The sequence below is a fragment of the Pseudophryne corroboree genome, chromosome 6 (assembly GCF_028390025.1).
Source record: "Pseudophryne corroboree isolate aPseCor3 chromosome 6, aPseCor3.hap2, whole genome shotgun sequence".
Taxonomy (NCBI): Eukaryota; Metazoa; Chordata; class Amphibia; order Anura; family Myobatrachidae; genus Pseudophryne; species Pseudophryne corroboree.
Window position 1 is genome coordinate 536,864,478 of NC_086449.1, and position 27,888 is coordinate 536,892,365.

Sequence of the window (27,888 nt, forward strand, 5' to 3'; positions counted from 1 at the left end):
GGCATTTGCACAGTTGCCTAGGAAAATCTCCATGCAAATGATAGATTTGTGGGACATAACTGTATTTATATCCTTACTTCACAGAAGGGTTGCATTCGCCTGAGATTACTGTCCAGTGTGTTTTCTGGCAATACAACTCTGAACTTATTTCCGTATCATAAAGACACTTACGGAAAACCATGTACATATTTTACTCTAGCCTAAATCCAATACATGGTTCCAAAATGGGTAGGTGTATCCAAAGATTCCAGGAGTTTACGTGAAGGATCCGATTAACTGTAGATTGTCATGAATTAACCCCCCTCTACCCAGTCTCCCCGATTCTTCTGTTTATGTACATTGTTTATTTCAGCATACAGACCAGACTGTTTAAAATGCCAAGATAAGAAACAATTTATTATAGAGAAGAAAAATCTCTCATTTAAAATAGAAATCTGTACATCTTTGTCACAATCAATATACATGAACTGTACACATTTACAGCAGTTCATAATTTATCAAATAAAAGACTAACAAAGTTCACAAAATAGATGGTGGTTTGTGGAAAAGACTTTTACCCAATTAAGTACAAGAAATTACAAAGCAGAACTCCACTTTCTAAAAATAAGAAGTTTACTCCGTATTAGAAAACTACAAGCTAGGAAATGTACAGATAAGCTGGCTGGTGAGAACGCCATAGTTCAGACAGTGTCTTTATTGTGTATTTTCAAAGCCTGCTGCCAAAGCAGAAGAATGTATTTACTTTCAAGTTTATGTCACAATATGAAGGATTCTCAAGTATATTTTGGCAGACTTGGAATATTCTCCAGATACTATATACAACTATATCTATTTTCAGTGCAAGTTATGTCTGCCATATACAATTCCAGTAAGTGTCATATTCCAAACTCCTCACCCTGCTACTGAGCTGCCAGAAATAGTAACAATGAAAACATTAGTGCAAGTTGTACTCTGCGGTACTGCAGAGAGGAAAATAGTCCTACAAACACAAGAGCTTTGGGTTCACAGATGAAGGCCAAGTACGCACTGGTATCAATTTAACACTAGTAAAAATGAGAAACACATGACTTGCATATCTTACTAATAATAAGGGCAGTGGCTGTCCTAATGTTGAACACAAGAATCGAGGAATATGCTGTTGCTGGAAAAGCAACGCAAACTGCATACTAGAGAGACCTACTGTACATTGGGTATGGTGCTATTACACAATAATTGGTTGTGTTGACAGCAGTTTACTGTATACTATTAGTGATGAAAATGTGTGAAATTAACACCAGTGAGTACAAGGTCTTAGAACAGGTGTGTCATCCAGTTCTGTCAGGTTTGGCTTGCTGCAAAGGGAACATAGCTTGACCTGATCTAATCATAGGGGTCATTGAGCTCTATAGTAAACACACTGTCAGCACACACTGACAATATAGGTGCTAACTGATGAAGACAGCCAAATGCTGGGGGAAGATAAACATGAAGTATGCACATTCACCCTAATACAGGCATGTCCAAACTGTGGCCCTCCAGCTGTTGAAAAACTACACATCCCAGCATGCCCTGACAGATTCAGCATTCTCTGACAGCAAAACTGTGTCAGGGCATGCTGGGATATGTAGTTTCACAACAGATGGAGGCCCGCAGTTTGGACATGCCTGCCCTAATACAAGTTAACCACTGACCAAAGGACTAGTGAGAAATACACAGAGACTAATTCAGTCCCTAAAATCTATTATTGCCCTTTAGTTACAGGCTATTAAATTACTAAAAAGGTACTGTCCAAACCATGGCACTTTCACTTCAGTAAGGTCTACTTCTATTTTGTGCCCCATCTTCACTGCTGTGACATTTTAAACCTCACAATCCTTCCCCATAGGAGCCCTCCCAAATTAAAGACAATATTATTCCATCTGTTACAAGATGATCCAGCCATTGACCATATCTTAGCCAGATACAGTCATCATGTTGTAGTTTTTGGAGGGGCTTGTTCGACCGATGAGTAGTTCATCTTTGCAGCTGATTCTGCTCTCAACAAGAGTGCTGCTATTTTGGTTACAGACACTTAATGGTACAGACTCATACAGCACACATATAGAGCCATCCTCCCCAATGCGATAAGACACTTCATAGGGATCAATCCACAAGGTGAGTTCGCTTGGCAGAAGTTTGAACATTTCTTGGCCGCTTAAGCCAATACGGTCAGCGGCTTGCCCAACCAAGGGATCCATTTTGTGGTTAATCCTAATACACCGATAGGCAGAACCTTTGGTAGGCTTTTCTGGAAACCAATGATGTCTGTAATGTTCTATAATGGAAAAGTAACTTGTTTATGTACAATTACAATAATTTTTGTTTATATACAATGGCAACACAATTACTAGTCAAAATCAAGAAAATAAAATCAAACAGTATTTGTAAGGTGAAGTAAGTTAGTTGCTGCTTAAATATAAAGGATCAAAAATATGGCTATATATGCAAAATACAATTATGGTCTGAGAAGAAAATCATGTAAATAAGTCAAAAACACACAATATGGTATTTCTTATCCCAGGCTCACAACAAAGTTGTGCACGTAAATTCAAGTTTTCACAAACTTCTTACCGAGGTAATTTATTTTAACTACCACTTCAAGTAGACACAGCAAAAATGTTTCACAATAGAATTAGTAACAAGATGCTTTGACCTTTATAGCCACCCTACTGTGCATTAGGAAGATTCAATAGCCTTAATTTAAGAATGTGGCACAGTATATTTCCTATAGTTATGGCACTTCATGCATTAGGCTGGGGAGATCGGGCAACATGCTTTGTTGTAAGCATGTAGATGTAGTGCTGCTGTGAATAACAGATTAGCACATCAGTTGTACTTCATAGGCCAGTGATGGCTAACCTTGACACTCCAGCTGTTGAACTAAACATCCCAGCATGCCCTGCAACAGTTTTAGCATGGCCAAATAGCAAAACTGTAGCAAGGCATGCTGGTATGTGTAGTTCAACAACAGCTGCAGTGTCAAGGTTAGCCATAGGGCATATAGATTATTGTATAATTATTATTCCATACAGGCTGCCACAGGACAGCAGTGTAGGAAACCACTTTAGGCTAAAAGGCCACATGCCAGTAAGAGGGAGTGTGCGTGAGCAATGTGCCACCTGGGAGGCAGCCAGGAGACACCCTATAGACACCCGGAGAGGAGACTGCTGACATCAGTCACGTACAGGGCAGATGGGAAGTGTGATACCGCACACACAGGTACACATACAGCGGGTGGGCGGGTGTGATTACACTGTATATACATATATGGGGGGAGGGAGGGGGAGGTGCCCGGACAGCCCAGAGAGCTGTCACTACCAGCAGCAGGAGGGACGCAGCAGCAGCGCGGGGGGCAGGAGGGGGCCGGCGGCCGCACTCTACAACAAAGACTCGGCAAGCGCCAAAGTACCCCGGACCACTGTCACACCCGCGCCCCGGACACACACACCGCACGGCCGCCCTTACCTGCCAGCAGCTCCTGCAATGACTGGTTGAACGTCTGCAGCTCCCGGTCATTCATCAGGCCCTTGGTCCGCAGGAACTTTAAGAGAAAGCCCACGGCTGCGATGATCTCTGGCTTCATGCTGGCGCGGTTGTAGTGGGTATGCATGGAGGCTGCGGGCTCAGGCGGGCGGCTCCCACCGGCGGTATCCGGCTGCTCTCCGGTTTCTTATGTTACGATTTTTTTGTTCTTATTTTTCACTTTTTTTTTTTTTTTTATGTGTTTTTATTAGAGACGAGACAAAGCCCGTGACATGTCCGGAGATACACGGGGAGCCCGGGGTGTGTACAAGCGCCGCTCCCTGCTTACCATCCCTCGGGCAGGAGGACACCGCTCACATTCACACACACAGTCTCTACAACCACTTCCCGGAGGCAAAGTGCTCTCCGCTAGCCTAGTGCGCACTCTTATAAGGCGAGGGGAAGGAAATGGCGTCAAAGGGGCGGGGTCAGGGTAACGGCCCAATCGGGAGATCGCCCCATTCTGACGTCGCCGTGTTGCGGGGAGGATGGAGGAGGGGTGACGTAATCTGTCTGCAAACAGTGGAGAGCGCAGGTGCGGCGGAGGGGGAAAGTCCCTCCTGGTAAACACGGCAGCACGGAGGGGGAGGGGCGGTGTGCTACGTGATACAGAATGTAGGCTGTGTCCGTCGCATGCGTGTTACTGTGTATATACATAGGGAAGCTCGCGGGTGCCTGCTGCCGCGTTTGTGAGCTGTGGCCTATAGGCGGCGCTGTCATCAGTGTGACGTCACGCAATGGCCGCCTGTGAGCCCCCCGCCCCCACCGGAAGGCGTCCCGAGACCATAACAAGGCAAAGTCATGGCACAACAACAAAGGCTAGGCAGCGCTGCAGCCGTCGCCGCTGGGATTAGTGGGCAGGGGTCTGCAGCAGACGGGTGCTGGGGGCCGGCTGTGCACCTTCCCCACTGATTCCCCTAGCACTTGGTGACACGGGCTCTTCGCCTTGTCTCCTATGTGAGAGAGAAATATGGGTGTCGGGCGGCAGCAGCAGAGTCACACGGCACAGCACACTGCCGGGCCGGCTGGCATCACAGTACACAGGCCTCTGATCCACGTGATAGTGTTATTCAGAAATTAAAAATATCCATGACTAAATCCGTATACGTATATTACGTAAGGGATCTGCAGAGAGCAGCCGGTTCCATCTAGTAGTATATGTAAATAATACTGTAAGAAGCAGGTATCTTGTGAAACATCTCCAACTTACTCATTTACATTGGTATTTTCAGGATTTTTGTTTTGTTTCAATAACGTGTTTTGTTTAATATCTGCATATTGATTTTTTTAATATGGTCCAGAAACACGAGGCTGAAGTTAGCTTCTTATTCACTTCTTATAAGAAACCAGGTCTTGTACAATATAATACAGTTTAGGGTAGTGTTCGGTACTACATAGGTTTGCAAAACATGGTAATTGTCCACACAGATTACAGTAAGGCAAGTATTTTTCATATGGGAAAACCAGACCGTCTTCATTTTCTATACTTATATTTGTTTTTTCCTAAGACAGAAAACGCTCAAAAGTGTTTGAGCTTTCTACATACTAGTTACATAGGCGAATGGAGCAGCGTTTTAGGAGTATATGTAAACATGAAAGTGCTACAAATACACTGCTCCTTCCAACAATGTAAAACTATAAATGCAGCCTAAATACATTGGTAACATGCTGGATGCTTTTTCCTTTGGTCGTGGCCCTATTGATCAACATTTTCCTTTATATGACAACTACATTTATTTGGGTCTTTTTTTTTTATTTAAGTGGGGGAAAAAATATTCTACTGTACAGTAGGTTGCAATGCATAGTTTATTGTAGTTGTAGCTCTGTCAATTATACATTTTATGTAATCCATTAACTAAATGCATTATATTTGGTGTTGCACATATTTTAAGACACTGGCCTCTCAAGTCATGGGTTTGTGTGCACAGATTGCATTTCTCAGATAATAAACACTGTACTTGAATTTCAATCTCAAAAAGTAATGATTTACCTAGTATCAATGATTGATTATACTTTGGTATAGTTTTTGTGTTTCTTGAAGTTAATGAGTGACTATTAATAAATTACATCTAAACGGTCTCTACAGTTGTTGTCAACTTAGGGTTTGCGTGCTTAATATGACATAGTTTTTTTTGTTTTGAGGTGGTTTTGTCTTTGTTCTTGAGCTGTTGATTTTTAGACCTTGCACATATGTGTTTTTGAAAAACATTAAAAGTAAATGTTTGGCATACAAAACAACAGTAAGGTGGTTAAAAGTGTAGTAAGGTCAATATTAACACTGGAATATTAAAATATTGTATGTATACATTGTAAATTGTTACTATACTGAGTACAAACTAGACGATAAAGTGGCCAATACTGACACATCGTTCACGATATCATCCAGTGCACATGTACTATGTCGCTGACGATTCACGCTCCCGCGCGTCATCAGCGACATCTTCATGCATGTACAGCCGACTGCAATATTGCCAGCGAGGGCCATGCAGCATGGCCCTTGCTTCTCCCCCCCTCCCTGCTGTCATTCATTGCTGGGGTCACGTCGCTGACGGCATCGCTGGGTACACATGTCATCCAATGTGTACTCAGCTTAAGTGTTCTTTATGCTTTATAGTCTTGTTTGTTGCTGCTTTTTAGGACTCTTCAAACCTCTAGGCTGACCATCTTTATATAATAAGCACCAACTCATTCACGTTTCCATACTCGACTGGATAATTATATTAGAAGGAAATCCACCAATAGTACCCAAGAAATAAGGCTGATGGCCAAGCATTTTGCGGTACAAAAACTCATTTAGTACTCCATTTATAAACAACCTACAGTATTTACTTATCACTTTTTGTCTGCACATCCACTAACTGGTTCAGCCACCCGTTTCACCATTTCTGCAACCTCTTCAGCAGTGTAATGGCGAAATTCCTGTCAGGTAGATAGACATTAAGGGTCCTCCACGTGCTCTGGACCCTAAAACAGCAGCAGATCCACAGGAAGCACACACCCTTCTTGTGGACTCAAGTATCCATCTGTGGATGTTCAGTTCTGTGCTTTGGTGTTTTGTATGTGGTTAGTTTTAGGTTTGGAATAGCAGGGATTGTCTAAGAGGAACAGCAAAGTAACATGTACTCATTTTGAACAGAGAGACAAGTAGGATCTCATAGCTCAAGATAAATGTTTACATTTCTATTTACGATGTGCTTTGATAGTATTATAGCAACTGTACAGAGAGCTTGTAAAAAACAAAAAAACAAACAAAAAAAACACATGTTATTCCTCCTAAATATAGTATGTGATAAAAAGTGCTTCAGGAAGTAGGTTGTTGGTGTTGTCTGGAAAAAGTATTGTGGGTGTATAGCCATGTTAGGTTTAATCTACTTTTCTCTTACGTCCTAGAGGATGCTGGGGTCCACTTTAGTACCATGGGGTATAGACTGGTCCACCAGGAGCCATTGGCACTTTAAGAGTTTGAGAGTGTGGGCTGGCTCCTCTCTCTATGCCCCCCCCTACCAGACTCAGTTTAGAAAATGTGCCCAGAGGAGCCGGTCACAGCTAGGGGAGCTCCATAGGAGTTCTTTTAGTTTTATTATTTTTAATAGAGTTTAGGCACAGGGAGGCTCTTACTTCGAGGGACTAAGGGGGGAGTAGTGTCCGCCCTGCGAGGTCTGAACCATTATCTCCGCTGACAGGACACTGAGCTCCTGAGGGGATCGAACGTTCCCCGCCACAGGGGATCATTCACCCCAGCAGCATGCCGCCACCCCCTTACAGAGCCAGAATATCAGTGGCGAATTAGTCACCGGCCCCGCTGGCAAGCGGGGAGCTGGTGTGAAGATGGCGGCAACAGGGTATGGGCGCTTCGGGGCTCAGCGGTACATAGTGCAGTGCTGTGAGGGGTGCCCTGAGCCAGCTCCTACACCCTGCACTGACCACCAAGCCTGTCAGAGTCCCAGGATCGCTGCCAGCACTTTTCTTCAGGCCAGTATAATCTTCAGAAGAGCGGGAAGCAGCGCCATGAAAGGGGGTGGAGCTTCTCAGAGCGGACCCAGCAGTGTTCAGCGCCATTTTCCTGCCTGCAGAAATGCTGTCAGTGAGAGCTGTCCCTCCAAATCAACTCCAGCTATCTAATACAGTACCACAGAAAAGAACACAAAGATACCAAGTATCACCTGGTGCCAATTAAATGCTCAGTCTTTAATCCTAAACTGTCTGCAGCTATTCAATATCGAAGGAGCTACTCCCCCCTTCAAAGAACAAACACTTCCAAAAAGATTCAGACAGAATTTATTTTAAAATATAATTTTATTTTTATTTAACTGTTTTTACTTACTATAATAAAATATATACTCATAAGATAGCTCCCTGTGGACCAATTAGACTGACAATTATCAAACTAAAAAACAATAATAAACAATATACAATTATTCTCTAGCTCAGTGCATCCTTTACCTTCACATATCACAAAAAAAACTGTTGTTCATAAAAAACCAGCATGCTATTAGTGTACTTTTAATATAGCAAGATATTTCCTAGCCAAGCTGACTTGCGGCATGCATATATTTATAGCCTAATTGCAACTAGTCCTTTAATACGAATAGTCCTTGCTTGGAAGATCTTTCACTAAAGATCCTTTCTTACCAAGTTAGTACTTAGTCTGTTGGTTTGTTTTGCAGTTTGCCAAGCAGAGAAAGGGTTAATGGTTAATTATCCAAGCATAGAGAGATTAATATGCAGATCGGTTTAAAACAGTTCCTGTATAGACTTCTATAGTAGGCAGCTGTTATTTAGGTATGCAGTCATAGATAGTTTTTATGCAGAGTTTAAAATTTGCAATCGCAGTTAAGCATGGCCATGCTAATTTAAAACAGGTGATTTACCACATCCTCACTGTGGGTGGTGTATTTCCATTCTCTCCCGGCTCTGGTGCTTTAAACCTGTAATGTGAGCCTTGTCCGGAGGTATGTCCAGTCCCAGTCGTGTGAGGTAATGCAGCAGATCTTGCCAGTGTGGTCCCACCGAGCGAACAGATTGAGACGCGTTTCCCCACCTTACAGCAGCTCTGTAGTTCAGCGGCTGGTTGCAATTAGGCTATAAATATATGCATGCCGCAAGTCAGCTTGGCTAGGAAATATCTTGCTATATTAAAAGTATACTAATAGCATGCTGGTTTTTTATGAACAACAGTTTTTTTGTGATATGTGAAGGTAAAGGATGCATTGAGCTAGAGAATAATTGTATATTGTTTATTATTGTTTTTTTTTTTAAATAATTGTCAGTCTAATTGGTCCACAGGGAGCTATCTTATACAGTACCAGGGGGTTGTAGAAGAGGGGGGGGGGGGGGGGGGAGGCTGTATATCTGTACTGTGCAACCTATTAAGATACACAGTAAGCGCTGGTTAGGGGTCTCCCTATCTTGTAGTGCTGTGTGTGGGTTGGCTCCAATCTCTGTGTCTCTCTTGCCATTCTTAGGGGGGAAACTCTGTCTGCCCTTCACTGTGTGTGTGTGTGTGTGTGTGTGTGTGTGTGTGTGTGTGTGTGTTTGTGGTCTCCTTTAAGCTATGTCCAGGGACTCTGAGTCATATGCTGCAGAGGATATGTCCTCTCAGGATGATCCCATTCCATGTAATCAGGATTGCACTGTGTTAGCGCAGGTCCCAGCAAGGGAGCCTGAGTAGTTAGCCTCTATTAAAAGTATGATTTTTCAGATTTCTACTAGAGTTGCACAAAATTAGTCTGCAACTCAGGTTTTACAGAACTCTATGGAAGTTTGGTCCGGTTCTGTTACCTCAGGTCCCCCTACTGTATGCTCCCAAAAACGTGCTCTTGCCCAGGTTATGCACGATGACACGGATACCGATTCTGATACGGCAGACGGTGATGGGGATGTACTGCGGGGGGTGGCATCTCTTGCAAAAGGGGTGCAGTTGATGATAGAGGCCATTAGAGATGTGTTGAATATTGCTGATACAACACCTGAGCAGGTTGAGGAGGCATACTTAACTGACAATAAGAAAACCTCGCTAACCTTCCCTGCGTCTAAGGAATTAAATGCTATATTTGAGAGAGCCTGGGAAAACCCGGAGAAAAAAATTTCAGATCCCTAGAAAGGTTCTGGTTGCTTTCCCTTTCCCTGAAGAGGATAGGAAAAACTGGGAAAACCCACCCATAGTTGACGCATCTGTATCCAGACTCTCAAAAAAAGGTGGTTTTACCTGTCCCCTGATCTACCGCGTTCAAAGAACCATCTGATCGCAAAATTGACACTACGCTCAAATCCATATACACGGCTTCACGGGCTATACTACGTCCTACTATTGCCTGTGCATGGATTTCCAAAGCTATAGTAAAGTGGTCAGGCACGTTACTTGAGGATTTGGATACAATGGATAAAAGTGACGCTGAATTGTTTTTCCGTAACATTCAGGATTCTGGAGGATTTATGGTGGAATCCATGAAAGACCTGGGTTCGATGGCTGCAGGGATATCTTCCATGTCTGTTTCGGCTCGTAGAGGACTTTGGCTGCGCCAGTGGTCTGTCGACGCGGAATCCAGGAGAGGTGTGGAGACCCTACCCTACACAGGTCAGGCTCTCTTTGGGGAATCGTTGGATGCGTGGATTTCCACAGCTACAGCTGGTAAGTCACCTTTTCTTCCCTCAGCTGCACCTGCTACGAAGAAACCTTTTTCTTCAGCTGCATCATAGTCCTTTTGGGCTGCTAAAACAAGAAAGACCAAGCCGTCCAACACCTTCTCTAGAGGAGGTCGTCCAAAATCCAAAAAACCTGCTGCGGCGGGTTCCCAGGAAAAGAAGCCTGCTTCGAGCACGCCAAAGTCCTCAGCATGACGGTGGACAGCACAGCCTGGAGGTAGGGCGGGTGGGGGTGAGACTCAGGCATTTCAGCCACGTCTGGGTGTCGTCCGGCCTGGATCCCTGAGTGCAAGATATTGTGTCCCAGGGGTACAGGCTGGAGTTTCAAGATCTCCCTCCTCACCGATTCTTCAAATCAGGCTTGCCAGCTTTGCTGGCAGACAGGGCTATCCTACATGAAGCCAACCAGAAGTTGGTGGAGTCACAGGTCATTGTACCAGTTCCACCCCATTTGCAAAACAAAGGTTACGATTCGAACCTTTTCATGTACCGAAACCAGATGGTTCGGTCAGGCCCATTTTGAACTTAAAATCGCTAAACCCCTTTCTGAGGGAGTTCAAGTTCAAAATGGAGACTCTGAAGGCGGTGATATCAGGTCTGGAGGAAGGGGAATACCTGGTATCACTGGATATCAATGATGCGTACCTCCACATTCCGATTTGGCCCCCGCATCAAGCTTTTCTCCGATTCGCACTGTTAGACAGTCATTTTCAGTTCCAGGCCCTGCCATTCGGCCTCTCCACAGCACCAAGGGTATTCACCAAGGTGATGGCGGAGATGATGGTTCTCCTCCGCAGACAGGGGGTGAACTTAATTCCGTATCTGATGATAAAGGCATCATCCAAGGAGAAGCTGTTACGGTCCATTGTTCTCACGACCCACCTACTCAGGGAACACGGTTGGATCCTGAATCTTCCAAAATCACATTTGGAGCTGACCAGGAGGTTGTCCTTTCTGGGAATGATCCTCGACACGGAAGTGCAGTGGGTGTTTCTTCCGGAGGAGATAGCAATATTGTTGCAAACAATGGTCCGGGATGTACTGAAGCCAACCCGGGTGTCGGTTCATCAGTGCATTAACCTTCTGGGGAAGATGGTGGCCTCTTACGAGGCTCTGCAGTACGGGAGGTTTCATGCTCGACCCTTCCAACTGGATCTCCTGGATGAGTGGTCGGGATCTCATCTACACATGCATCAGAGAATACGTCTGTCGCCAAAGGCCAGGATTTCACTCCTGTGGTGGCTACAATTACCTCACCTTCTGGAGGGCCGCAGATTCAGGATTGAGGAATGGATCCTTCTAACCACGGATGCAAGTCTCCGGGGCTGAGGCGCAGTCACTCAAGGGGAGACCTTCCAAGGAAGGTGGTCAAGTCTGAATCCGGCCTACCAATAAACATTCTGGAACTAAGAGCTGTCTACAACGGTCTTCTCCAAGCGGCCCATCTTCTGCGGGATCGAGCCTTTCAAGTGCAGTCGGACAATGTAAAGACAGTGGCTTACATAAACCGACTGGGCGGAACGAAGAGCATGGCTGCAATGTCAAAGGTAACAAGAATCATCCTCTGGGCAGAAAAACACGCATTGGCGCTGTCAGCAACCTTCATTCCGGGAGTAGACAACTGGGAAGCGAACTTCCTCAGCAGACACGATCTCCATCCAGGAGAGTGGGGACTCCATCCGGAGGTGTTCACGGAGGTAAAAGATCTTTGGGGTGTACCTCAAATAGAAATGATGGCCTCTCGTCTCAACAAGAAGCTTCGGCGGTATTGTTTCAGGTCGAGGGACCGCAGGCCGTGGCAGAGGGCGCCCTAGTGACTCTGTGGGTGTACCAGTCGGTATACGTGTTTCCTCCACTTCCACTCATTCCAAGAGTTCTAAAACTCATAAGGAGAACAAGAGTTCAGGCGATCCTCATTGCTCCTGACTAGCCAAAAAAGGCTTGGTACACAGATCTTCTGGATCTACTGCTAGAAGAGCCGAGGCCTCTTTCTCTTCGGGAGGACCTGCTGCAGCAGGGGCCGTTCGCATATCAAGACTTACTGCGGCTACGTTTGACGGCATGGAGGTTGAACGCCAGATATTAGCTCGGAAGAGCACTCCGAACAAGGTTATTCCTACCCTGATGCAGGCTAGGAAAGGAGTAACGTCTAAACATTACCATCGTATTTGGAAAAAATATGTCTTGGTGTGAGTCCAAGAAGTTTCCTACGGTGTAGTTTCAACTGGGACGGTTTCTCCTCTTCCTGCAAGCAGGTGTAGATATGGGCCTGAGGTTGGGATCCGTAAATGTCCAGATTTCGGCCCTATCCATTTTCTTCCAGAAGCAATTGGCTTCCCTCCCTGAGGTTCAGACTTTCTTGAAAGGGGTTCTACTCATCCAGCCTCCCTTTGTGCCGCCTACGGCACCATAGGATCTTAACTTGGTGCTGCAGTTTCTCCAATCGGATTGGTTTGAGCCTCTACAGGAGGTTGAGGTCAAGTTTCTCACATGGAAGGCTGTCACTTTGTTGGCCTTCGCTTCTGCTAGACGTGTGTTGGAGTTGGGGGCTTTGTCTTGTAAGAGCCCCTACTTGATCTTTCATGAAGATAGAGCTGAGCTCCGGACACGTCAGCAGTTCCTTCCGAAGGTTGTGTCTGCATTTCATATCAACCAACCTATTGTGGTGCAGGTTGCTACTGACTCCTCAATTTCATCAAAGTCCTTGGATGTCGTTAAGGCTCTGAAAACCTATGTGAAGAGGACTGCTCGTCACAGAAAAACGGACTCTGTTTGTCCTGTATGATCCCAAGAAACTTGGGTGTCCTGCTTCTAAGCAGACGATCTTTCGCTGGATTAGATTCACTATCCAGCATTCGTATTCTATGGCAGGATTGGCGTGTCCCAAGTCTGTTAAGGCCTACTCTACTCGTAAGGTGGGTTCTTCCTGGGCTTCTGCCCGGAGTGTCTCGGCATTACAGCTTTGCCGAGCGGCTACTTGGTCTGGGTCGAACACGTTTGCAAAGTTCTATAAGTTCGATACTTTGGCCGCTGAGGACCTGAAGTTTGGTCAATCTGTTCTGCAGGAACCTCCGCGCTCTCCCTCCCGTTCTGGGAGCTTTGGTACATCCCCATGGTACTAATGTGGACCCCAGCATCCTCTAGGATGTAAGAGAAAATAGGATTTTAATTACCTACCGGTAAATCCTTTTCTCGTAGTCCGTAGAGGATGCTGGGCGCCTGCCCAGCTCTTTGTGATCCTAAAGTGGTTACTTAGTTCAGTAATGCTTAGTTCTTGGGTAAGTACTGTTTTGTTACTTGGTTAAGTAATATGGGCCCTCATTCCGAGTTGTTCGCTCGCTAGCTGCTTTTAGCAGCATTGCACACGCTAAGCCGCCGCCCTCTGGGAGTGTATCTTAGCTTAGCAGAATTGCGAACGAAAGATTCGCAGAATTGCGAATAGAAATTTCTTAGCAGTTTCTGAGTAGCTCCAGACTGACTCCTACACTGCGATCAGTTCAGTGAGTTTTGTTCCTGGTTTGACGTCACAAACACACCCAGCGTTCGCCGAGACACTCCCCCGTTTCTTCAGACACTCCCGCGTTTTTCCCAGAAACGCCAGCGTTTTTCCGCACACTCCCATAAAACGGCAAGTATCCGCCCAGAAACACCCACTTCCTGTCAATCACACTACGATCACCAGAACGATGAAAAATCCTCGTTAGGCCGTGAGTAAAATACCAAACTTTTGTGCTAATTCACTTGGCGCAGGCGCACTGCGAACATTGCGCATGCGCAGTTTGCGACTAATCGCTCCGTAGCGAAAAAAAATAACGAGCGAACAACTCGGAATGACCCCATTGTTCAGCCGTTGCTTATGTTTCAATCTGGCTAGCTTGGTTTGCCTTGTGTGTGAGCTGGTGTGAATCTCGCCACTATCTGTGTAATATCCTTCTCTCAAAGTTGTACGTCTGCTCGGGCACAGTTTCTAGACTGAGTCTGGTAGGAGGGGCATAGAGGGAGGAGCCAGCCCACACTCTCAAACTCAAGTGCCAGTGGCTCCTAGTGGACCTGTCTATACCCCATGGTACTAATGTAGACCCCAGCATCCTCTACGGACTATGAGAAAAGTATTTACCGGTATTTAATTAAAATCCTATTATTACAAGATTAATTTTTACACCATTGTAAGGCCAATACTAAGGTTCTTTGCTCTGAAGATAGCAAAGAATAGAAGAAGATATTTAAGATAGAAAGGCAAGATACCTTGGCTACGGTACCTATCTATTAGTGTCTAAGTGCCATAGCTTTCATCTTCATGGTTTTTGAAAAGTACTCACAAAAAATGTCATTTGAGATTGTATGGTCATAGGACTCTGTTCCTAATTCCCCCTCCCTATAGCTTTTTATAGAGTAGTTCAGTATTATAAATAATATAATGAAATTGACTATTACAGGTTGAGTATCCCATATCCAAATATTCCGAAATACGGAATATTCCGAAATACAGACTTTTTTGAGTGAGATAGTGAAACCTTTTGTTTTTTGATGGCTCAATGTACACAAACTTTGTTTAATACACAAAGTTATTAATAATATTGTATTAAATGACCTTCAGGCTGTGTATATAACGTGTATATGAAACATAAATGAATTGTGTGAATGTAGACACACTTTGTTTAATGCACAAAGTTATAAAAAATATTGGCTAAAATTACTTTCAGGCTGTGTGTACAAGGTGTATATGTAACATAAATGCATTCTGTGCTTAGATTTAGGTCCCATCACCATGATATCTCATTATGGTATCTAATTATTCCAAAATACGGAAAAATCCGATATCCAAAATACCTCTGGTCCCTAGCATTTTGGATAAGGGATACTCAACCTGTATAAGAGCTCTGTTTATCAAATGTATTTTATCGACATTTTGTTATTGTGCTTGTGAATACTTTGAAATCACATTGGATTTAGTTAATTTTGCATGGGGTTTAGATTGAGAATGGACTTTCGAGACTGTAGATGTGGTGTCGTCAGACAAGCATATGGAATGCCTTCTGCCATAGCCAGTTGTTTGCATGATAGCCTGAGTGGCACTACAGTATTTACCAGTTGTCCCTTCAAGTGTTGAGCTGCATTACAACAGCAGGAGGTTGAGCCGGAGCCTTTTCTAATCTCACTTGCAGATACATCTGAATAAAGCTCTGTTTTGAAGAACTCAGTGCAGCAAGATGAGAAACTGGCAAAGCAAACTTTTGGTTTTGTGCAGTCATGTCATTTTAACATTAGTTTTTGTCATTAAGAAAGAGTGTTCTGGACATAAAACAATATGCCTCTCGAAAATATGAACCCTTGTATTTTGTTTTTGTTTCTCGTATTCTAAGGCTGTATCCTAGTGTGCCTATTGGTCAGTGACGTAGCCCCTCCAATCTTGTTTAGCCTTACACTGTCTCTAATTTTACACTGGTGAATGACTCCCCAGCATTAATTAGTGCATGTTGTTCTTAGTATTGCCTTCTGGTTCTATTCCTGAGTTATAGCATAGCGTAGAGATGCAGGTGGTCACACAAAGGGCCTAATGTGCTCATGTCTGCTAAATCACAAGATTCTTTATTAGATTAGGATTCACATTTGGATGACTTCAGACTCTCCATTTTAATATGAGGAGTGCTCCATGGGAAACAAAGGAGTGATTGATGGCTTTATATACGACAGTGAGGAGTTTTGAATTTTTTTTGGTGGATGAGGAGCCAGTGATCAGTTTGCAGCGTGTTGAAGCCAATACAGAACAGTAGAAGAGGTGAATGAAAGGTGAGTGAGAGTAAGTCCAGGTAAGAGGAGGTTGCAGTAGTCTGGGCAGAAAAGGACAAGTGTGTGTATGAGTCATGGTAAGAAAAGGCTTTATTCTAGATATATAGTGGATGTGGCATGATTGTGAGATAGATTGTATGTGGTGAGTGAATGAGAGGGAAGAGTTAGGGATGTCACCCAGGAATGGGGACAGAGGAGAGGATGGTGGTGGGATCTTAGATGGGGGGATACAATGAGTTTGATTTTGAATCTATTGCATTTGAGAAAATTCTGGGGCCGAGGAAGGGACAGAGACCTAAAAGTTCAATGGTGGAAAGGTAAATTTGCGGGTCATCAGTATAGATATTGTTGTGGAGGCCAGAGGAGCTGATGAGAACTCCAAGCAAGACTGTGTCTAAGGAGAAGGGGGCCAAGAACAGACCCTTGGTAGATACTGAGAGGTAGACGGAGAGGTGGCATCAGAGGAGGAAATAGCAAAGGAGAAGGTAGAAAGATAAGAGGTCAGCCAAGAGAGGGCAGAGTAATGGAGACTGAAAGGGAGTAGGGTTTGAAGGAGGACATTGTTATCTACCACATAAGAGGCAACAGAAAGGTCAAGGGGAATGAGTAGATACAAGTGACCGTTGATTTGGCAGTGAGGAGGTTATTAGTGACCTTAGGGTAGTTTCAGTGGAATGGCGTAAGCAAAATCCAGATTTAAAATGCTCTAGGAAAGAGATGAATGTGATAGATGAGCTGGTGAAAAATCTTGGCGTTAAAAAGAAAAAGAGTGATTGGATGGTAATTAGAGAGAGAGTTTGAGTCATGTGAGGGTTATCACTGACCTGGTTTGGGAGTGTTGTGGACTCGGGGTTTCTTCCGGTGACCGGGAAGAGGAACCGCAACTGGGTCGCAGCAGAGATGGCCGAATGTAGGTTTTCCTCATGCAGGATTTGGACGGCAGGCAGGAGGCACGTGCGGATGCTGGCGGTCTCCTGAAAGACAAGACTTGAAAAGGCGCTGATGAATTGGTGAAGAGTACCGTAAGCTCGCTGAGAGCGATACTGAGGTGCTGGAGGCACTGGGGTGCTTGGAGGCACTGAGATACTTGGCGCTGAGGCGCTTGGAGGCACTGAGGCGCTTGGAGATGCTGAGATGCTTGGAGGCGCTGAGGTGCTTGGAGGCACTGAGGCGCTTGGAGGCACTGAGATACTTGGCGCTGAGGCGCTTGGAGGCACTGAGGCACTTGGAGATGCTGAGATGCTTGGAGGCGCTGAGGTGCTTGGAGGCGCTGAGGTGCTTGGAGGCGCTGAGGTGCTTGGAGGCGCTTGGAGACGCTGAGGCGCTTGGAGGCACTGAGGTGCTCGGAGACGCTGAGGTGCTTGGAAGCACTGAGGTGCTCGGAGACGCTGAGGCTCTTGGAGACGCTGAGAAGGCTGGAGACTACAGGGATACGGGAGCACTGGTGATCACAACTCTTGGGAGAATAGATGATACTCAGGCGCCGGAGCTCTGCCCGGCGTCTGAATTTGAACTTCCCGCCAGTGCCTGATTGGAGGGAAGTACTGATGACGTCACCCGCACCTTCCGTGGACGCCGGGCGTACCCGCGACGTCCACTCTCCTGCTGGCCGAACGGAGCACCGGGAGCCGGGAACCGCCAGCGAGGACGGCCGCACGGAGACCCAGCGCGCCCGGAGGGGTAAGTATGGTGGCCGCGGCGGCATGACAGTACCCCCTCTTCTAGGAGTGGCCCATGGCCACTTTCCTGGTTTCGTAGGGTGTCTAGAATGGAAAATCCGGATTAGACGAGGAGCTGAGACCTCAGAAGCCTTTATCCAACTTCTCTCCTCAGGACCAAAACCTTTCCACTCTACCAGATATTGCAGATTCTTATGATGGTAACGAGAGTCCAGAATAGTTTTGATCTCAAAGTCTGTTCCGGTTTTAGTTTCTACTGAGGTGGGGCTAGAAGACTTTGAATGAAAACGATTAAGGATGAGAGGTCGAAGAAGAGAAACATGGAAGGCATTTGGTATACGTAGGTGAGAAGGTAAACCCAACTTACAGACCACAGGATTCAGGACTTGTAGCACAGGATAAGGACCGATGAACCTTGGAGCAAACTTCATAGTGGGTACCCTTAACCGGAGATTACGTGTGGAAAGCCATACCCTATCACCAACCTTGTATTGAGGAGCGGCTCGCCATTTCTTATCCGCGAAGAACTTGTATCGGACAGAAACCTTTTTAAGACTAGCATGAATCTTACTCCAAATTTGTCTGAAGTGTAGTAAAGTGGAAGTCACAGCTGGTACCTCTTCTGTCGGAAGAATTGGCAATTCCGGAACTCGTGGGTGGAACCCATAGTTGATGAAGAACGGAGACTCGCCAGTGGAAGAATGAAATGAATGGTTATGGGCAAACTCCGCCCAAGGTAACAACTCCACCCAGTTGTCCTGTGAAGGGGAGAGATAAAGGCGGAGGAAAGTCTCTAAATCTTGGTTGACTCGTTCCGTTTGTACATTCGTTTGGGGATGATAGGCAGACGAAAATTGAAGTTTAATTTGTAAGGCTGAGCAGAGGGCTCTCCAAAACCTTGCGGTGAACTGTACCCCTCGATCAGAGACTATTTCTTGAGGTAAACCATGCAACCTAAAGTGTTCCCGGACGAATAGTAGAGCCAATTTGAGGCAGAGACAGGCAGACCTGTCAATGGAACGAAGTGCGCCATCTTAGAAAAATGGTCGACAATCACCCAGATGGTATTGTAACCCTTGGAACAGGTCAACTCGGTAATGAAGTCCTTGGAAATATGAGTCCAGGGTTTCATAGGAATGGACAGAGGACGAAGCAACCCGGCAGGAGGCAGACGAGGAGATTTATGCTGCGTACACTGTGGGCAAGAATTAACGTAATCCTGTACATCCTTCCTCATGGTGTCCCACCAGTAAGATCTTTGCAGAAACTTGAACATCTTCTGTGCGCCGGGATGACCAGAGAACTTGGAGATATGGGCCCACTGCAGTATTTTCGGCCGGAATTTTGTTGGTACAGACATTCTTCCAAGGGGAGGACCCGGAGTAGCGGAAGCAGCGGAAACATAAATTATATTCAGAATTAAACTCCGCTCAAAAGAATCTTCTTCATCTGTGGGAGTTTGTGAACGAGAGAGCGCATCAGCTTTAGTATTGAAAGTCCCGGCCCGGTACTTGATAACAAAAGAAAATCGAGTGAAGAAAAGCGCCCATCTAGCTTGGTGAGGATTCAAACACTGTGCGGTTTTAATGTACAACAAATTTTTGTGATCGGTGAAATAGTAATCACATGTTTGGCCCCTTCTAAAAGATACCTCCACTCCTCCAAAGCAGATTTTATTGCCAAAAGTTCTTGATCACCAATAGTATAATTCCGTTCGGCCGGAGAGAACTTACGAGAGTGGAAGCCACACGGATGCAATTTCTTATCCGAAGAGTACTGGGAGAGAACGGCTCCGACTCCGACCAAGGACGCATCAACCTCCAGGAAAAAATGTTCTTCGAAATCTGGTTGTTGGAGGACCGGGGCTGACATAAAAGCTAATTTCAAGTAGGTGAAGGCTCCCATGGCTTCGGGAGACCACAAACCCGGGTTGGAGCCCTTCCTGGTCAAGGCGGTAATGGGTGCAACTATGGTGGAGAAACCCCTAATGAATTTCCTGTAATAATTCGCAAAGCCTAGGAATCTTTGTACGGCTTTCAAAGAGAGGGGTTGAGTCCAGTCACGAATGGCGGAGAGTTTCTCCGGGTCCATGCGAAGCTCCGTCCCCAAGATGATATAACCGAGGAACGGAATTGATGTTACTTCGAAAGTACATTTGGAGATCTTAGCGTAGAGATGATTCTTTCTTAAACGGTGGAGCACTTCTTTGACCTGTGTCCTGTGTTCGGCAAGATCTTTGGAAAAAATCAGTATGTCGTCTAAATATACCACAACGCTTCGATATAACATGTCTCGGAAGATTTCATTGACGAATCCCTGGAAGACGGCAGGGGCATTACTAAGGCCGAACGGCATCACCAGATATTCATAATGCCCATCCCTGGTATTAAAGGCGGTCTTCCATTCATCCCCTTCTCGGATGCGTATAAGATTATAGGCTCCCCTCAAATCGAGCTTGGAGAAAACATGGGCGCCACAAACCCTATCAAATAACTCTGTGATTAGTGGCAAGGGGTACTTATTCTTGATGGTGATATCGTTTATGCCGCGGTAATCGATACATGGCCTTAACCACCCGTCCTTCTTCTTCACGAAAAATAAGCCTGCTCCAGCCGGGGAGATAGAGGGGCGAATGAATCCCTTGAGAAGATTGGACTTAATATAGTCCGACATAGCTTGAGTCTCAGGAAGTGACAGAGGATATGTGCGGCCACGGGGCGGCATTTTCCCCGGGATAAGGTCAATGGGGCAGTCCCAAGGCCTTTGGGGTGGTAACTGGTCAGCCGCCTGTTCCGAAAACACATCCTTGAACTCTTGATACGTCTCCGGAATAAGCTCTTCATCCGACTTAGAAGAAGCACGGAGTGGACAGACAGGAGTGAGACAGTTAGCGTGACAAAAAGAACTCCAAGACAGAATTTGAGAAGACTTCCAATCGATGTGGGGATTATGAATTTTGAGCCAAGGCATTCCGAGGACCAGATCGTGATGCATTTCCGGAATCACCAAGAATTTCATACATTCCTGATGTAGAGCTCCGACCTGCAGCTTAACTGGTTCCGTGCGCCACGTTATGAGACCCTTGGATATTCTTGTACCATTGATAGCCGTCAAAGAAATAGGCCGCTCGATAGGCCGTACCTTTAAATCCATGCTTTGGACACAGGAAGAAGAAACGAAGTTCCCCGCAGCCCCAGAGTCCAACAGGGCCTCACAAGACTTGGAGATTGACTTGGTGATTAAAGACACAGGAAGCAAACAATCCAAAGTCGGAGAAGATTTGGTCGTGACCCCCAACTTGACTCCTCCGGAACAAGCTAGGCCTGCCCGTTTCCCGGACGGGATTTGCAGGATTTAATGAAGTGATCTGCGGCTCCGCAGTACAGACAGAGTTTGCCCTCACGATGACTCTGTCGTTCTTCCGGAGACAATCGGGACTGGTTAATCTGCATGGGTTCGTCCGGACTTGGTACCACCGCTTGCCTAGAGGGAGGAAGCCGGAACCTGGATCGATCCGATCGACTACGTTCACCTCCACGTTCCTGCATCCGGAGATCCACTTTGACGCAGAGAGAGGTTAATTCCTCCAATGAATCCGGGAGTTCCTTAGTGACCAACTCATCCTTCAGGCGATCAGAGAGACCGTTCCAGAAAGCAGCTCTCAGGGCGTCATTATTCCAGTGAAGTTCAGAGGCAATGGTCTAAAAATGAACCACGTACTGACCCACGGATCGGGAGCCCTGACGGATGCGCAGCAAGTCAGAAGAGGCTGTGGTCAACCTGCCGGGCTCATCGAAAATTCTTTGAAAAGACGTGATGAGTTCAGAGTAGTTCAGTGAATCAGATCGTTCCCTTAGTGGAGACACCAAATCCAATGCAGATCCTTCAAGCAACAAAATAATATATGCCACTTTGGACCGGTCTGTTGAAAAATTATGTGCGAGTAGCTCAAAATGAACTTCGCATTGGTTTAAGAAACCTCAACAATTTCTTGGATTCCCATTATAACGGGAAGGAGTAGGAAGTTGAAGGCGCGGACTGAGACCAGCCGATGGTTGAACATTGCTGGGGGCGGCAACTGGTACGGCTACGGGAGCTGGGGCCGGAATTACAGAAGCTAAGGATGCTTGTATCTGATCCAAACGACCGGACAACTCCTGGAGGTACTGCATCACCTGGCCCTGTGCTGCTTCCTGACTTTGCACTCGGGAAGCCAGATTCTGGATGGCACTTGAGTCCGTGTTCCGATCCCCCGGGTCCATGTGGCCTGAGTATACTATCACTGACCTGGTTTGGGAGTGTTGTGGACTCGGGGTTTCTTCCGGTGTCCGGGAAGAGGAACCGCAACTGGGTCGCAGCAGAGATGGCCGAATGTAGGTTTTCCTCATGCAGGATTTGGACGGCAGGCAGGAGGCACGTGCGGACGCTGGAGGTCTCCTGAAAGACAAGACTTGAAAAGGCGCTGATGAATTGGTGAAGAGTACCGTAAGCTCGTTGAGAGCGATACTGAGGTGCTTGGAGGCACTAGGGTGCTTGGAGGCACTGGGGTGCTTGGAGGCACTGGGGTGCTTGGAGGCACTGAGGTGCTTGGAGGCACTGAGGTGCTTGGAGGCACTGAGATACTTGGCGGCGCTGAGGCGCTTGGAGGCACTGAGGTGCTTGGAGGCGCTTGGAGACGCTGAGGTGCTTGGAGGCACTGAGGCGCTTGGAGACACTGAGGCGCTTGGAGACACTGAGATGCTTGGAGGCACTGGGGTGCTTGGAGGTGCTTGGAGGCGCTTGGAGACGCTGAGATGCTTGGAGGCACTGAGGTGCTTGGAGGCACTGAGGTGCTTGGAGACGCTGAGGTGCTTGGAGGCGCTGAGGCGCTTGGAGACGCTGAGGTGCTTGGTGCTCGGAGACGCTGAGGTGCTTGGAAGCACTGAAGTGCTCGGAGACGCTGAGAAGGCTGGAGACTACAGGGATACGGGAGCACTGGTGATCACAACTCTGGGGAGAATAGATGATACTCAGGCGCCGGAGCTCTGCCCGGCGTCTGAATTTGAACTTCCCGCCAGTGCCTGATTGGAGGGAAGTACTGATGATGTCACCCGCACCTTCCGTGGACGCTGGGCGTACCCGCGACGTCCACACTCATGCTGGCCGAACGGAGCGCCGGGAGCCGGGAACCGCCAGCGAGGACGGCCGCACGGAGACCCAGCGCGCCCGGAGGGGTAAGTATGGTGGCCGCGGCAGCGGCATGACCAGGGTTTTTTGAGGATTGGTGTGATGAGGACATGCTTGAAGGAGAATGACATTGTACCAGATGAGAGGTGGTTGAGCTGGAAGTAGGCATCAAAACAGTGACTAGAGAATGTGAAAGAGACTATATGGGTTCTAAGGGGCAGGTGGAGGGAAGAAGTGGATGAGAGAAGGGCACAGACTTCTTCAACTGTATTGGGTGAAGACAGGGCAGACAGACAGTTACAGATGGGTTGGATACGGGAGACTGGTGCATAGAATTCCAGTGGCATTCCTACGTTTAGAACACAGACGCAGCGTAAGTAAGTACACTAACCCTCCCTTCCCGCAGCCTAACCCTAAGCCTCCCTTCCTGCAGCCTAACCCTAACCTAACCCTCCCTTCTAGTGCCTAACTCCCCCCCCCCCTCAATACCACCCACAACCTAACCCTAACACTCCCCAACCAGTTACAAAATGCCCCCAGGAGTGCCAGTTACACAATGCCCCCAGCAGTGCCAGTTATGCAATGTGCCCAGTAGTGGCAGATACACAATGTCCCCAGCAGTGCCAGATACACAATGCCCCCAGGAGTGCCAGATATAAAGGTGCCCTCAGCAGTGACAGATACACAGTTCCCTCAGCAATGCCAGTTACACCAGTACTATTTAAAAACAAAACAAAAAAAGGTCTGGGGATGGAGCTATTAAAAAAGTTATAGGTAGACAGATAATCGTTTTTAGAAAAGAAGGCACTCAAAATGGAAAATACATTTTGTCCCAGGACAGGTTCAGGAACCCAGTTCCTGATGATGTCATATTTAATGAGAGGTTCAGGAACTCCGTTCCTGCTGAAAAATAGCACTGGTTGTGATAAAATGGACCATGCTCTTACATTTTCAGTGCTGTTAACACTGGTACTTTTCCATTAGTTGCTGGATAGCTCCCTCGGTTATGAACTTACTGTGGATCAAATTCATTTGCAGTAGTGTTATTATTTTTTTTCTGCAGCGGGGTACACTGGTATTCCATAGGGAATAACATTGAGGTGTAGAGTAGGATCTTGATCCGAGGCACCAACAGGCTAAAAGCTTTGAATGTTCCCAGGATGCTTAGTGCCGCCTCCTCTATATCCCTGCGCCCAGGCATGGAGCTCAGTTTGTAAGTTGGTGCCCTGCAGGCAGGATCACTAACAGGCGGGCTGCTCCAAGCAGCCCTGAAAAGAGCTTTTTTTCTGAAGATTGAAGACTTCAAGGGCCTCAGCATAGCACTGACAAGTGCTGGATGTCAGTCTGACATTAAATGCTGCGGCTCCATCGCCTCCCCTGGCGGCACTGTATACTCCCGTGTCCCTGGTTGCCGGGTACTTACAGTGGAGGGCTCCGGTTTCCGGCGCATAGCACACACATCCACCGCTGCTCTCCAGGATTTCGTGGCCGCATCAGGGAGGAGGTAAGAGGGTCCCCCAGGCAGGACCCGCCGCAAACTGCGATCCGACGTGGCCAGTGGGAGGCGGGCCGCACGCGCTTGCATGGGCACTGTGTTGGTACAGGGACCCCACTAGACCACCAGGGCAAGGGCACAGGTCGGGTTTTAACCCGTTTTACAAGGTCCCGCAGTACCCGGTGAGGAAGTCCAGCTAGGGGATATGGCTCCAGCCTGTAGCCCCAGCCCCAGGCACCATTTTATATAAACATTCCCACCCTGGAGCTGCATATATCTTCTCCCTCATTCCCTGTGGCAGTGTTTGGTGCCATCACACATGCTGAGCTGCTCTGGGACTCCATGGGCAAAGCCTCCTCTGCAAAGCCGCCTCTGTAGTCAGCGCTGTGCATTTGCAGGACACTTAAGTATTCTACATGTCTTTTGGCAGTGTTAGTTAAGAAATAGTGCATTGTGACAGGGTAATCTGGTACAATTTCCCTGTGATATACATCCAGTCTTTACTGTGCATTATATCTAGTGACATATATAGCTTTACTTAGTATTGCTAGTCCAGTGCAGTTTTATTGTTTGTCATAACTTCTGCATTGTATATGTGACTGTGTGCATATAGCTACTGTGTGATATCTACTCCTTGTATCTATCTCATAAGTGCTAACCCTATATTCTCTACCCTGAGGGGGGCTCAAGGGTTTTCGGTTAATATAGGTGTTTTTCACAGGATATACTTGTATAGTATTTTTCCCTGTGCTTTTCAGTCACCATTTGCCACTTGAATCCTCTGTGCATTAAACTGTACATGGGGGTTCTTGTTTGGGTAAATTTTTTCTGCATTTATTGTACTGCGTTGCCTATGATGTCGGCTACAAGGGGCGACGGTTCCGTGGCTGATCCCGCCAGTCGCGGTGGTGACGTCATAGACCCCTTAGAGGATAACATTGCAGCTGAGGGCTCAAGTGCTGTGGGCTCTTTACCTCCCAGTCAGGTTGTAGCAACGGGGGCACATTCAGACCCACCTTGGGCTACTTTCTCTACATTGCTGAATACGCTTGTAACTCGACTCACGCCCCTTATGGGACCACCTGTGCTTTTACAGCCAAAATTTGTCCCTGCGGTTAATCCGCCATGGGCAGATACTCTGTCCACTGAGTTACAGCAATTCCATCAGACAGTGGATAAGCAGATACCTTGCCCTCACCCGCCTAAGGTCAAGGGGCCCTCTAAGCTGGCCCTTACTTCCTCGCAATCCACTCATGTTCCTGATACCGCTTCTGATGAAGAGGCTGTGTATACTGACCCCTCCGACACTGATGCAGATACTTCTGATGGGGAATCTGTTTCACAGGTAGATGTTCCTGATCTCTTGGAGGCTATCAGGCTGATTCTCCAAATCGATGATGACACAGAACCTCAAAAGGCCTCTAAGAAACCTGATAGGTTCAAACGTCAGAAGGTCGCTAAACTTGTTTTACCTCATTCTGACCATTTGGTTGACATACGTCAGAAATCCTAGGAGTGTCCAGGGAAAAAGTTTACACCTCAAAAGAAGATGCTAGCTCGCTATCCTCTTGCCGCAGAGCTAAGTAAAAATTGTGAAACACCGCCTCCAGTGGACTCACAAGTCGCACGGCTGGTGGTTTCTTCTGCTCTTCCTGTCACTACCGTCACTTCTCTGAAAGATCCAATGGATAAGCGCGTGGAGGGTTGCTTGAAGTCTATTTATACTCTCGTTGGAGCTCTACATAGACCTATTATTGCGGGCTCTTGGGCTGCTGAAGCCATCACGGCTTGGGTTCAGGAGGTGGAAGCGGAACTGCCGTCCAACTTTCCTGATAATGCTAAACAATGTCTCTCATATATTGTTACGGTTTCTCAATACATTCAGGAGGCGGCTTCTGATGCTGGTGTTCTGGCGGCCAAAGCGGCTACTACGTCTGTTCTGGCTCGCCGGATCTAATGGTTATGGTCCTGGTCTATGGATCTGGACTCTAAGAAAACTCTGGCGGTTCTCCCTTTTAAGGGGAATATTCTTTTTGGGGAAGACCTCAACAAAATTGTTGCTGATCTTGCCTCTGCTAAGACTGCATGTCTGCCTAGTACTGCTCCGAAGTCTAAGAGTACTTCCTTTCGTTCCTTTCGACCTCCAGGTAAAGCAAAAGGTCAGGCGTACCCGAAACAGTCACGCACTTCCAAGTCCAGTAAGCCCAAGCCTAAAAGAGCCTGGGCAGCCCGTCAGCCTGCTTCCAAATCTGACAAGCCTGCTGCATGATGGGGCGGGCCTCCCTCTGGGGAATCCCAGGGTGGGAGGCCGACTTCTAGGGTTTTCTCAGGCATGGTTACAGACCACTTCGGATGCCTGGGTTTGGGAAGTCGTTACTCACGGATACGCCATCTCTTTCCGGAAGCGTCCCCCTCGTCAGTTTTGCTCAACAAACATCCCTTTGGACCTGGTGAAAGCAAACGCTCTACAGGTGGTGGTACGATCCCTCCTGGACACAGGAGTGGTAGTGCCGGTACCTGTGACTCAGAGAGGTAGGGGGTACTATTCAACGATGTTCCTAGTCCCGAACCCGAATGGGTCCTCACAGCCCATTCTCAACCTCAAGTCTTTGAACAAATTTGTGCTAGTATCCAAGTTCCGTATGGAGACTCTTTGCTCTATTGTTCTGGCTTTGGAGCCCGGGGACTATATGGTATCCCTGGACATACAGGATGCTTACCTACATATTCCTATTGCCATGTTGCACCAGCAGTACCTGCGGTTTGCTGTTGGCAACCTACATTATCAATTGAGGGCCTTGCCTTTTGGACTGACAGCAGCTCCGCGAATCTTCACCAAAGTCATGGTGGTGATGACGGCTCTACTCCGCCGTTGGGGTATCAGGATCCTGCCGTATCTGGATGACTTGCTGATCCTGGCCAATTCACCAGAAGTTCTCCTCCATCATCTGGATCTGACGGTCCAGTTTCTGCAAGCCCACGGGTGGCTCATCAACTGGAAGAAATCATCCCTGGTCCCTGCTCAGAGCATGGTGCACCTGGGGGCACTGTTGGACACTCACAACCAGCGGTTGTTCTTGTCCCAGGAGAAGGTCCTGAACCTTCAGGACAGAATAAGATGCTTCCTTTCTCGCCCACGTGTGTCGATACACTCGGCGATGCAAGTGCTAGGCCTCATGGTGTCGGGTTTCGACATAGTAGAGTACGCTCAATTTCATTCCCGTCCTCTCCAGAAACTGATTCTGGCCAAGTGGGACGGCCTGCCTCACCGGATCAGGTCTCACATGATCTCCTTGTCTCCGGAGGTCCGTCTGTCGCTAACGTGGTGGCTACAGGACCAGCAGTTGAGCAGGGGCCGTCCCTTCTGGATCTCCAAATTTAGTCCTTCTGACGACGAATGGCAGTCTGAGGGGTTGGGGAGCGGTGTTGGAGCATCACTCTCTTCAGTTTCGGTGGACCTGGGAGGAGTCTCGCCTCCCGATAAACATTCTGGAATTACGAACAGTGTTCAATGCGCTGACATTAGCCCTGCCTCTGGTACGGAACAGGCCTGTTCACGTACAGTCAGACAAC

At 47.0% G+C, this 27,888-nt stretch overlaps 1 protein-coding gene and 1 long non-coding RNA gene across 2 annotated transcripts in view; one reads left to right on the forward strand and one right to left on the reverse strand.

The window, feature by feature from the left end:
• Positions 1 to 368: 368 nt before the first annotated feature.
• On the reverse strand, positions 369 to 3,913 carry BTG1 (BTG anti-proliferation factor 1). Its single transcript, XM_063927635.1, has 2 exons — positions 3,484 to 3,913; positions 369 to 2,293 (listed from the first exon to the last, which is right to left on the reverse strand). Exons 1-2 carry the CDS (start codon positions 3,626 to 3,628, stop codon positions 1,932 to 1,934), a joined length of 507 nt encoding a protein of 168 aa, XP_063783705.1. The 5' UTR covers positions 3,629 to 3,913; the 3' UTR covers positions 369 to 1,931.
• The window catches only part of LOC134932849 (uncharacterized), a 103,333-nt gene continuing 78,593 nt past the window's right edge, over positions 3,149 to 27,888 (forward strand). The window contains exon 1 of the long non-coding RNA XR_010179509.1: positions 3,149 to 3,237. This is a non-coding gene — a long non-coding RNA (uncharacterized LOC134932849). The remainder of the gene's footprint in view (positions 3,238 to 27,888) is intronic.

What these genes read in the sequence shown, in the direction of transcription:
- BTG1 (XM_063927635.1), bottom strand. Translation starts at nt 3,628, where the DNA reads ATGCATACCCACTACAACCGCGCCAGCATGAAGCCAGAGATCATCGCA. An exon ending in ATTGCAGGAGCTGCTGGCAG is followed by an intron (nt 2,294 to 3,483) that starts GTAAGGGCGGCC and finishes TTTCCATTATAG; the next exon opens with AACATTACAGACATCATTGG.